General features: G+C 42.5%; 1 protein-coding gene across 6 annotated transcripts in view; it reads left to right on the forward strand.

Annotated features, from left to right (window-relative positions):
- NAT9 (N-acetyltransferase 9) overlaps positions 1 to 11,365 on the forward strand; it is a 56,777-nt gene extending 45,412 nt beyond the window's left edge. For 4 of the 6 annotated variants that reach the window (XM_032967011.1, XM_032967013.2, XM_032967009.2 and 1 more), the window contains 3 exons: positions 1,007 to 1,093; positions 4,702 to 4,802; positions 9,442 to 11,365. In XM_032967011.1, the coding sequence (XP_032822902.1) occupies positions 1,007 to 1,093; positions 4,702 to 4,802; positions 9,442 to 9,814 (561 nt within the window). In that variant the 3' untranslated portion in view covers positions 9,815 to 11,365. Of the gene's footprint in view, positions 1 to 1,006; positions 1,094 to 4,701; positions 6,655 to 9,420 lie in introns of those variants that run through there. The other 2 variants (XM_032967015.2, XM_032967014.2) reach the window with 2 other exon arrangements.
- The last annotated feature ends 1,896 nt before the right edge of the window (positions 11,366 to 13,261 follow it).

Below are 13,261 nucleotides of genomic sequence, written 5' to 3' on the forward strand. Positions count from 1 at the left end.
AAAAAGGCTAAACACCACGCTTGTAATAATAATAAATAAGGATTAAAAGTGCCTCCCTGCTGAAAACAAGGGCTCATCTCTGTTGGTGGTCTTGATCCAGTGGTGGAAATTCCATATTCCTATGGTTGGGGCCATTAACCACCATCACTACTGACTTCCCACAAAATGGTGCCTATTTTATAGACCTTGAAGAAATGATGGGTCAAATGAACAATGCAAACAGGATTCGGACTTATAATCTTCCTCTCTGCCACAGAAGCACATTCCTGTATGAGTTACGTGTCAACAGTTTTTTTTTTAAAGTATGTTAGCTTCAGCAGCTTGTATTTGTTTATTGCTTTGTTTATTTTTTGCACAAATTCGTGCTTGTACTGGAATATTTGCACCCAGCCTACATATTGTTTGTGTCATTGGTATATGATTCCAGATTTGTCTTTCAAAAGTGAATTATTGTCCCACTGGATTTTCATTTGACAAAATGATAATTATCAAAATAATAATTTGTTTGTGCCTTTTGTAAATTTGTCTAAAATGTAATGAATTTATTAGAAAATGTGTTTACTGTCCTTTTTATACATTTGTTTGCAACTCAATTATAGCATTAAAACAAACTGGCCTTGTCGAACTACATTAAGAATACATGACGCATAATCAAAAGGTTGTGAGTTCAAATCCTGATCGTGGGCAAATTAATCATTCCCTACGCGGTCAATATGATTATAGTACCGCTATGTGGGCAATTATTAGTGGCCATGCAGTGAGACTTTTCTTTACCATGGTAAAGGTGGAATTTCGGTCCTTTGGCTAAGGGTCAGCAATACAGATGGGTACCATCCCACTCTCACTTGAGCTTGTACGTGCTGTGAATTCACTTTCACATGCCTTTTGAATTCTGTAAAAAAATTAAAACAAGCCAAAAAAATCTCATTCCCTTTAAAGACATCATGCTGGCTCCTTCATTGGCTTACAAATAGCTGTGAATTGGGGTCTCTTTGTGCCACGTCAGCTTGAAGAAAGGCGGGAGGCCGTGATCAAAAGCCTCGTGAAATTCCTCGGAGAAAAGGCTGCCGGATATCTGGAATATGCCGAGAAGGTAATGTGGAAAACTCTCCCCAAGACTAATGTGGCTCTTTGCCGCTGCTGCCTTCAGCATTCACCGTAAAAGCCTTCCCTCCCTGTGCCATTATTCGCTCTCCTTCCCCTCTCATTTCAGCTATATTTCTTTGCGTGACACTCCTTTTCTTTAAAAGCATCAGTTCTGTCCTACTTGCCATTTGCATGTATTTGCTGCTGTCCCAACAGGCCCAGGACTCAGTCCCACACTCAAAATATAAATGTCAGATATTTGTACAGTGAGGGAAAAAAGTATTTGATCCCCTGCTGATTTTGTACGTTTGCCCACTGACAAAGAAATGATCAGTCTATAATTTAATGGTAGGTTTATTTGAACAGTGAGAGACAGAATAACTAAAAAATCCAGAAAAACGCATGTCAAAAATGTTATAAATTGATTTGCATTTTAATGAGGGAAATAAGTATTTGACCCCTCTGCAAAACATGACTTAGTACTTGGTAGCAAACCCTTGTTGGCAATCACAGAGGGCAGACGTTTCTTGTAGTTGGCCACCAGGTTTGCACACATCTCTGGAGGGATTTGGCCCCACTCCTCTTTGCAGGTCTTCTCCAAGTCATTAAGATTTTCTATGGGATTAAGGTCTGGAGACTGGCTAGGCCACTCCGAGGAAGCTAAGAATATGAATGCACATTACAATTCCTTATAGGGGAAACACATACTAATTAACGGATTACTAACATAGCATATAATCACTAACACACATTACAACTAATTACTAATCTACAACTCATTACTAATCATAACCAATGACTGATTACTAATCGATTATATAATTACAATACCCCCCCCCCCTCCGCCTCTAATCACTGCACCTGATATGAGTTAAGTGATGACGTCACCCTGCTGCTCTATATAAAACCGGGAGCAAGCGAGGGCTTTACCATTCTGGCGAATTGCCCGATGATGCTGGATGTATTTACCAGCGAAACGTCGTACTCAAACTGTAAATGTGGATTCACTCTTCAACACACCGGTGGGCTAAAGTAGTGAATTATTTGTCTTTTGTCAACGTGACACTTTTTTTGCTCATTGGCCGTGTTGGGTGGTGGAGGGTTACGACACATTTATAAATAACGCAATCTAACCCAAAAACCTTTATTATGAATCCAGGACCTTAATGTGCTTCTTCTTGAGCCACTCCTTTGTTGCCTTGGCCGTGTGTTTTGGGTCATTGTCATGCTGGAATACCCATCCACGACCCATTTTCAATGCCCTGGCTGAGAGAAGGAGGTTCTCACCCAAGATTTGACGGTACATGGCCCCATCCATCGTCCCTTTGATGCGGTGAAGTTGTCCTGTCCCCTTAGCAGAAAAACCAAGCTGCTTGGCAATGGTCTTGGAGCCCATTCCATAATGTTTCCACCTCCATGTTTGACGGTGGGGATGGTGTTCTTGGGGTCATAGGCAGCATTCCTCCTCCTCCAAACACGGCGAGTTGAGTTGATGCCAAAGAGCTCCATTTTGGTCTCATCTGACCATAACACTTTCACCCAGTTGTCCTCTGAATCATTCAGATGTTCATTGGCAAACTTCAGACGGGCATGTATATGTGCTTTCTGGAGCAGGGGGACCTTGCGGGCGCTGCAGGATATCAGTCCTTCACGGCGTAGTGTGTTACCAATTGTTTTCTTGGTGACTATGGTCCCAGCTGCCTTGAGATCCTTGACAAAATCCTCCCGTGTAGTTCTGGGCTGATTCCTCGCTGTTCTCATGATCATTGCAACTCCACGAGGTGAGATCTTGCATGGAGCCCCAGGCCGAGGGAGATTGATAGTTCTTTTGTGTTTCTTCCATTTGCGAATAATCGCACCAACTGTTGTCACCTTCTCACCAAGCTGCTTGGCAATGATCTTGTAGCCCATTCCAGCCTTGTGTAAGTCTACAGTCTTGTCCCTGACATCCTTGGAGAGCTCTTTGGTCTTGGCCATGGTGGAGAGTTTGGAATCTGATTGATTGATTGCTTCTGTGGACAGGTGTCTTTTATACAGGTAACAAGCTGAGATTAGGGGCACTCCCTTTAAGAGTGTGCTCCTAATCTCAGCTCGTTACCGTATAAAAGACACCTGAGAGCCAGAAATCTTTCTGATTGAGAGGGGGTCAAATACCTATTTCCCTCATTAAAATGCAAATCAATTTATAACATTTTTGACATGCGTTTTTCTGGATTTGTTTGTTGTTATTCTGCCTCTCACTGTTCAAATAAACCTACCATTAAAATTATAGACTGATCATTTCTTTGTCAGTGGGCAAACGTACAAAATCAGCAGGGGATCAAGTACTTTTTTCCCTCACTATGCTCGTATTACATTGCCCATGTGTGCCCATTAGGCATGTGACGATGCACCGATTCATTTGTTAAAATGGAATCTTTCTCTTGCGATGTGGTGTGCATAAGAATCTATCGTTTAAGATGTATTCAAAATATACGCATGTGCAAGTGGTACACTTAGGGTACCGGAGCAAACTGACTGTACAAGACAGAAAACATTTACAAATGGAACGGTAAGAAGACAAATAATGATATGTTTCTTGAATTGAAGAGCAAAATCAGATCTTGGCAACATATCGAATCGCTGGCTCGTGCCATGCATATAATGCAATGATACTGCATGGTACATAATTATAAGGGCATATGCACATTCATGTCGGAGGTAAAAATATATTCTGGCATTTTTGTAGCCCTTAACCGAGAGGGTAGTGCTGAAAAAAATCAATGTCACTCTTCCCTCCCATCGAGTACTCAATTCATGCTTCCTTGCACTCATCATAACCTTGCTGAAAGATATTTGTCTTCCTCTGAATGATGACTTGCAATACATTTATATATTTAATTACATATTCCTTTTCAAATACATATTGAACGTGTTGTATTATTGCTGTCATTAAAATGCGTTACATTTTGTACTTGTGTTATTCACACCTCTGAAAATAAAACGTGATTGACGCAGATTATATAATTATATATATTCATTATATGTTCAGTGATATATAATAACACTGGCAGTGTAGGTTGGTGAAGGTGGGAATGATATACAATGGAGCTCAGATATACAGCCCAACAATTGATTATGCTGCACTGCCCACTGCAACCCACTTTGTAGCCCTGCACAGCCGATAACAACCTGTTATTTGCATGTGGGCCGCCCACACTGGACATGTGAAAAAGAGCATTATAGCTAATCGGATTCCTCCAGTGTAAATAAATATGATTTTAATTAACCAGGCTCCAAAGCCTGCTTAGCTTACGACATCCGGCTGGATATTGGATGCACTCTGGGTGTTTTAGCCATACGCGGTCAAGATCACTCACGGTGCCACATTTAACGCCAAGCCCACTCAGCCACGACACTCTCATCAGCAGGCCATGGTAGGCGTTCCTAGACCGCCAAGTCCACCGATCATCTATCATTGCCGCGGGACGGGTGCTGCGAACCGCAAAATTGTAGAAACGATGGGTTTGTATCCTCGGCTTGTCTGCACGAGTTTGTATCTGAATAGGCAGAAGGCGATGCCGAGTGCAATAACGTCTCTCCTGGGATGTCTTGTTGTGCTTTCCACTTTGATAGGACTGGAGCAGAGAGCCATACAGCACAGGATGTCCCGTGAATGTGATGGTTCCTGGGATGATAACATACTACCACTCGGCACTCCGGAGGCCGTTTCACAGGTTTGTATTTATGTTACCATTTACATGTGCACCTTTACACGATTATTTTTCCCAAGGCAGCAAAGGAAGCAAGACTCGTTCTGCTTTTGTTAAGAGTTATCATTGACATTTTTTTTTATTTTATACCATTGTGTGCTATTGGCAATATTTAATAAGATTAGTAGTCTAACAGCACCTTGTGTCAGAGAACATCCCCCAGAATGTAACATCATAGAACTAGTTCTGAAGTCACTTTCAAGGATCTCAAATGCACACTTCTACCTGCTCTGCACAGTGTGTTGTTCCATGTAAGACTGAAGGACTTCAATTTGCGGAGCTAAGTATAATTTAGCAAAACACGTTCACATATTGGTGACCAGGCTGAGACCATCAGCTCATTATACTCAGGAACCCAATATAATTGGTTATTGGTTGAAGGTTACAAAACATTTAATCAGACTGGGATGAAACTGGAAACAAAAAGGCAGATTGGCTTCATGATGACTTGCAAATGAAATTTCAAAACTGAGTCAATCACACATTCAAAGCTGACCAATCAGCTTTCAGATCTGAGTCCCCCAAAAGAGCTCAAAGCTTGACAGCCAGTCCGGTTCAAGCGCATGATTGAGGCCTCATTCTTACAAACGTCTTACTTGTGTAGTGGGTTCACTTGAGAGACACACTGATTCAGGAGGCAACACCATTTATTCTACAACCACAACGGGGTAACTACACAAACGGGTCAGGTCCGTCGGCACACTGCCTGACCCACGATGTCGAGCACGAAGACCGAAGAGAAGACGTAACATGGCGGGTTCCATTCTAGCAAACAGCTCCGATGCAGCCCCGGGACCCCCCTTATATGCCCTTTAGCATGGCCCCGCTCCGCCCTCGGACACGCCCCCATGCAGAACCTTCTAGTAGGTTCTGGATTGCCTTCCACGTGTCCCCTGCCTGGATCCGCCCTCTGGAACTGACTAGAAGGTTCTGGGCCCTCCAACACGTGTCCTCTCTGTCACCTTTGGCCTACATCCCATCACGTGCCCCTGCCAGCCAATCGGGCTACTACGTCCTCAATTGCCCCTTACTCTGCCAGCCCCAAAGACGTCTTCGATGACATCATAACTCTGCTGGCAGAGGGCTACTATACCCACTATTCCTCTCTCTGGCGGTAGATGGCGCTAGGCGCCAGTGACCCATTATGTCACTACACTTGGAAGGAGCCAGCCAATGGCGTTCAGTGAATTGGTCACATCCTTGGTATTGTATTTTCTCAAAAGTAGCAGCACATTTTGCATACTGCAATGTGGCTGAGCAGGAGTTATCTAGGATTAAAATTATTTAAATGCTGATAAACTCTTGTCATGATTCCATTATTGTGTCATCTTCATATTGAACGGGGCACTCCCGATAACAGATCTACCGCTTGCACTCCTTTGTCCTTGTAATGTGGCTTGATATAAATGTATTGTCTGGTCTTGGACTGATTTACAAAGCGAGTCAGCCGTGCTACAATTATATCGGTGTCATCAGGACAATGGAAAAGTGTTGCTTTTAGCCAATATTTCCCATAACCATAATTTTGAAAAAGAAAGGAACACAAAAACAAGCAAATGCAGCTTGGTTAATGTTGATATGAAATTATAACACAATGATGAGATACGATAAGCAATTGCGAACATAAGCAACGGTGAATGAGGGATCATATACGTTTTAATGATGCGTCCTAGTCTCAGAGCATATATAAGGGAAGTTTTTAATCATTGAAAATGTTAATTGTTTGCGCTGACGTGCTTTGAAATAAAAAGCATTGTGCCTTTTGACTGGAAGACCCAGCAGAATGTAAGCTAATAAAACCCACCGTTATATATTATTATATGCATATCTCTCAATTTTTTGAAAAATATAAACACCCCTGAAGTGGCATGAGTAATTCCTGATTCGGCAAGCAAAAGAGTAAGGTTCAGAGCCTTATTTTTTGTAAATAAAATTTTGATTTTAAAATAGGTATTTGAGTGAAGCCATAAGAAAAGTATGCACATAATTGCCTCTTATTCAGGACATTTAAGCTGGGCTATCCAATTAATTGACCACTTTACCGATTATCGGTTCAATGACTCAACTATTTGTAATTGACTAAGACGAAAATATTTGGGGGGGGGGAGGGAAATCTCAGCTCTGTTCCCACGTGTGCTGCTATATGGGAGGTGATGGGTGGGGATGAGCGGGGATTGATGACATCATCGGCTTAATCAGTGACATGGAGGTGAGCGTGGTGTGGGACATTTCCCACCTTCGGGAAGCGAGACTTCGGTTTGGTCACCAAAGAAGTCGATTACCATTTTCAGTCAATGGCTCGACTAATTGGCCTAGCTCTTCATGACATCACAGGGCATCGAACCTCTACTTATTAAAGCCGACGATGCATCTAGATACGGTCAAATCTGTTATCAAGTGGTGAGACTTGGACCTTCAAATCCATGCAAACTGGCCAAAAGTTGAGATCACAGACCAACAGTTGAGATTACTAAGAGTTGAGATCACTAATCAAGAGATCAGATCACTAGGAGCTGAGCTGTAGATTACTGGAATAATCTCCCTGCACGTGATGCGTATCAAATTAACTCATTTTAAAAGCCGCTGGATGGTTTCTCACTAATATGTTGAGAACAATCAAGGATAGTTAGTCGTGGGAAATTACTTAGGGAGTGTTTTGAACATTTAAAAAAATCAGTGGGTGAAGAGACTCCTCCGGACAGAAGCATCACAATTAATCAAGTTGTCATAGACAGTAGTTAATATGCTTCTTGAATTGAGCAAGGGTGTTATACGAATTTGGAACAAAGAGACGATAGGAGGGAATTACAAAGTTGAGCAGTGCCAGGGAATAAGTAAAGATAAAAAGTTTATTCACCTGCAATGTGTTGATTAATTTTCTTATTTTGCTTTGTGTGGAAATCACTGTGCTGAGTCATATCCTGGGCACATGTAATGTACTAATACAGCCTGCTATATTCATAACTGCAATATGATAGAAACATTATATATATGGATGCTGCTGTGGGGTAATGGTTCGCAGCTCATCAGATTTGAAATCCAGGCCGTCAGTTCGGTCCCCCGGCGCGGCAGTTGACACGATCACACCCCCCCCCCCACCTCTGCCCACCCAGCAGTGTCCATTGGCAGTTGATCGACAGGTTCGCATGTGGTGGGGTAAATTGTGGGTATTCCCGCCTCTATATGAGAAGGGCCACTGCCTTGTGTATCTTGTTATGCTATTAGGCAGTGTTGAAATATGGAGTTATTTATATTTGTACTTATGCAATGCAGTGCCTTATCTTACTTCTGATGACCGTACAAAGTGGAACACATCTGTAAGCCGTGGATTTAGAGGTAGGGTTGGTGGATCACACTGAGATTATTGTGTGGGAAATATCTACTTACAGGTGCATCCAGGGGAACGTGGGGGGGGGGGGGCAGTAGAGCAAGTAGGTAGTTGACATATTCAAGTGCAGTTTAATCATTCTTCTTTTAGATCGCATTGTGCTTTTCCGGGAATTCCCGTTTCCTTCCCACAGGATAAAAACGCGCATACAAAAAGGATTTGGGGCAAACATTCCAAGGAGAATTCTCCGGAAAAAGTATTTAGACACAGTGGGGCCTCCTGGAAAAACACAGATCAAAATAATTTGTTGTGATTATCGGACACGACTCAGTCCCCAAAGATTGCAAACGTTCAAATGTGTCTTCTATAGCAACAAGGCTGACCTCTGCCATGAAAATAACTATTTCCCCCACGTGCTTAGGGCCTATCATGGAGATGAGTATGTATGTGTTGAACTTCTCACACACGGTACCTAGCCAACTTTGCTAATCGGAAATGAGTGCAGATCTCAGCGCTCGTTTACGCATGAATAATTAATTCGAATTTGAATTTTGACCATCGTCATCAGGACTGAAATTTTTACTGAATGTTTTCTGGGTGGCTGGTAGACTGGAGGAGACACGTGACTCGTAACCACAGCTACAGTGAGCGATGTACTGGTTGTGATGTGGTTGTGCCGGGCGTGGAAATATTTTCTGGGTCGCCAACCCAGACAGACCTGTCTCATGTTAAGCCTCGTTCGTAATACGCACTGATGGTGACATTGTCATTATCTTCACCAAATGATACCAACGGTAGCAATGGTGGTTGCTAACAATACTCGATTGCCCTAGACTAGCCCCATAACTTAGAAAAATGTTGGTATAATATTTACTTAAGGGGTGAGAGCTGGGATGCATAAGACAAAATAACTCATTCTGTTTATTGTTTAACGTTCGTTTCGAGTTTGTTTAACATTGACTGTCTTGGCTCGTCCGAGTCTTTTTGCACGCGCCCTCTTTAAACAAGGTCGTGCTCAGGAGTTAATTTCCCATGGAGTCCGTTGGACTCGGCCCTCCTCTTTAAAGGTAGGGAGCTGGCTGGGTGTGGTAAATTATATCAGGAGCTCAGCCCCGGGCATCTCTGGATAAAATTAAGCCCTGGTCACACGACAGGATTGCCCCGGACTGCACTCGGCAACCGCACTAACCATCCCACGTCGAAAGTGAGTCTGCTGCATGAATGACGCACAACAGCACACAACGTGGATGTCAGACGCGGAGCCTGAATGACCAGGATCCACTGGGCGGGCACGGAGACGGCGACCGAGTGGTGCGGCTTCATGAGCGGCGCGGTGCAGTCGGGCGCGCGCGCGGCCCGCGAGGCCCTCCAGGGCCTGCGTCCCTCCCTGCTGCCGGCTTTCGACGGCGGCGAGTTCGAGTCGCCCGATCTGCGACCCGCAGGCGCGGGGGTGCCGCCCCACGGCGGAGCCGGTGCCTCGCCGTGCTGCGCCGGACGCCGCTGGCTGTGCCTGGGGGCCGTGGTGGTGGCTGCGACGGCTGCCGCCCTCTGTCACGTGCGGGGTCGAGGTGGCAGCCTCCGAGAATTGTTATCCGCAGTGCCTTTCCGAAAAATCCCTGCCATGGCCGGGTTGTCTCGATTTTCATAAAATGTATTTGTGGGGGGTGTTTTTTTCTTCTCCCCCAATCTTTTTATAATTGTGCTATTGGTATGGTATCACAAATCGAAGTAGTCACGTGTTGCTCTCGCAGAGCAGTACACCCATTTGTATTAGAGAATAGCCCCGCAGAAACGGATATCACAGAGCTAGCTTTGAGATCCCTTCAAGTAACATCTGGTCGACCCTCGCAATATGAGAGTAATGTTTGTTGCGTGATAGTCACGCTGATGTTTTAGTTTTCATAGCTGGAATTTAGCCAAATTCCGTGCAAAACCTAATTTTTATGGGATTTTTTATAATATACTGGAATGAATATAATTAAGAAATGAAGATATTGCATACAGAATACCAGGGATGGGAAAGAGAGGTAACGGGAAGGCTCTAACACTAACATGCACGGTTTACCTTTGAGTACTATTGTACACTTTTAGTCCATTCTCCGGCTCTCAGAATAACTTAACAGCGCTTGGGATGCCAGTTATTCCCACATTCATGGAGCCTCATATCCAATGCAAATTATGTTAATTGCTGTGTGTTATGTCAAACAATCATTGCTTTTAAGAAAAGTCAAGCAAACTAATAATAGATGTTGCTTGAAAAAAAAACTTCTATGATGTGAAGCATGGAAGTAGGCCTGGAAAAAGTTTCATGTGAATATATCACTCAAATGTGATCGAGCGTGAAAGTGATTGGACAGCACATTTCGCGATGAAATATGATGTCTTCAGTTAAATTGGCTCAATTATACACCATACGCAGTGGTTGTACTGCATGTGCAAATGAACACGGTACATGATTTAATATGCGATATGGTGGAAAGTTAATCAACGTCAATGGCTGTCAAATGCAGTTACATGGTGACAGCCGTTTCAGCGTGGATTCTGTGTCAGGTGCACGGATCCCCCTAGTTTGAATCATTAAATCACAGCCTGGAAAATTGGCACACTTTAACGAAGGCCTAATGGGCCTGTTTTAAAAGCAAGGTTTAAAATGTGCCAAATATACACAGTCGTATGAAAGGAAACGGTGGTGCAGCAGTATGTGCACCGCACTGTGAACTTGTTGACCCAAGTTAAATTCCCAGCCACAACTAACATCAGTGGCGAATAATATCTAAACTTGCGCTGGGCACCTCCCTATACTCAAGCAGCATTTTGGTTTAGTCAAAAAACCCCATGACCGACACGGAATGGGGAGAACTTCGCCCAGCAATGGAACTAACAAAGGGCTGTAAATTAGAGTTGGTGATAGACAGTAAGTAAACTTCTTGGAAGTACGTTCTAAACAACAAACGTTCACGTAGTTGGAATGACGATTGCTTGTGTTACTTGTGTTGCGATCGAAACGTAGTTTTTTGTTATTTTTGTTATTTTCTTTGAACCTATCTACGTGACTTTACTTAAAGACCCAAGAATATGAATTCCTGTAGTCACGAAAGCTTTAAGTCAAGAAATGTAATAGTTTACAAATAATTATTTACCTAACAATATCACGTACATTATGAATGCAGCGTCCATTAAAGTTGCAATTAATTGTCAAGCTCGTCTTATTGCTCGATTCATTTTAATGTGCAAATGTTTTGTTTGCACTGCTGTCCTGCGGTCAGTGTGGAGTGATATGTCAGTACAAGAACACACATGACGGTGGCTTCAGTAAAAAATAACGAAGTGACTTGGGCATCTTAGCGAGCTATCATTGTGCTCAAGTGCTCAGCCAGCACCACTGAGATTCTGGATTTGGGATCTGTGTAACCACTTGAGGAAGGTATTTTTACGTGGGCCAAATTTGATTCAATCAAGTGTTTTATTTAGAACCAAATACAGCATGAATAGTACAATGTACAAAACTAAACAATAGCTGTAGAAAATATTTGTCCAACAATTTAAAATGTAAACACAAAATTCAATGACTAGCTCGATGTGAAAATCAAAAAATGTAGTCCAAAAGTAAAGACATAAAGCATTCCAAACCCCCATGTATGTTGTCCACATAAATAATGTAAAGGCTTATTCAAAATTACTTGCAATTTAATAGTTTTTAAGTATAATGCACTCTGACCAGATCACAAAAATTATTCACGTTTCATATAAAGTACTGTAACTTTATGTATAATGCACACGGGCATTTAAAACAGGTAGAATCTGGCACACAATAGTCACCAAATGCAATGGCGGTAAGCGAAATGCAGAATGTGCCATTTCAACCTTACCTTTATATTGTATTTACTGATGGTAGCCTCTGAATTGTAAAAAAAAAACTGCCTCGATTGAAGTACGGTCTACACACTACACACAAATACTCGTGTCTTAATTTCAAGTGCCAGAAAGTAACGCACTGATGGTTAGATCAAGACAAAAAGTGCAAAGGGTGTAAGTAAAACTAGAATTCTTCTTTCTGGAGGCTGTTGCTTTGACAGTAACTACCTGGCTATAAAATTTAACAGCCTCTCCCGAGATGCAACCCCTTGGGTTCAACACATCAGGCAAGGAGGTTGCTCTATTCAGAAATGCATCTTTCATCCGGCCTTTTCCTATGAGTGGTCAAGTTGTTTTGGAGTGCCAGCTTGCACAAATAATACATCTACTTCAACTGCTCCAAGGGGGGACGCATATTACATTTCATGCACAGCTCTCTGGAGGCTTTTAACCAAACCTGGAAGCAATATTTGTCGAAAGATCTTTTCTGCCTGGTAAGTGAAAAACAGTACCCCGAGACTGTTCTAGCATCCTTTTGGGGCGTTTTAAATCGGTAAAAAATAAATGTATCCCAATCGATGCAAATCGTAGCTCTTTATCAAGATGCATTAGGTGTTAACTATCGGTAGAATGATTAATCAATTAACATCAATTCTTACGTTTATAAACATGCAATGAACACGGTATCGTGTGTGCGAATCGGTGTTTTTATATATGTATTTCATCAATACGGTGAGGGATGGAATTGGCAAACCTTCAGCAGTGGATGGAAATTGACTAATATATTTCAAGTTAGGTTAAAGTGATTCCTTCTAGACACTAAAGGCTGCCCATTCATCGGTGTTCAAAAATAATCTGTTCTTCAACGAAACTGACAATGACGGTAATCTAATTATGAAGCAACATCACTCACCCCACACGGAGCATTCCTCCAGTCCCTGTGGATTCATAGCACTGTAAAGTATTTGTATCTGCCGGAGAAAAAAAAACATCCACTGTTTTACAAATTTCTGCACGTTTATCCTGCATACAGAATATAAAATGATACAGGGATGTGATCATGAACAAGCACTCTCATTTATGCAATACAGGACGAGCAGTCCTCGACTTACGAATGGGTTCTGTTCGTCAGTGTGGGTGTTTGTAAGTTGAGGACTGCTTATCCAGTAAAGTACTTAGTGTATAGCCCTTTATCAATTCACTTCTGCAGTGCTTCTCAACCTTTTGAATTTGACGGCAC

Source organism: Petromyzon marinus, chromosome 37 (assembly GCF_048934315.1).
Source record: "Petromyzon marinus isolate PM22_M1 ecotype Great Lakes invasive population chromosome 37, UKy_Petmar_22M1.pri1.0, whole genome shotgun sequence".
NCBI lineage: Eukaryota > Metazoa > Chordata > Hyperoartia > Petromyzontiformes > Petromyzontidae > Petromyzon > Petromyzon marinus.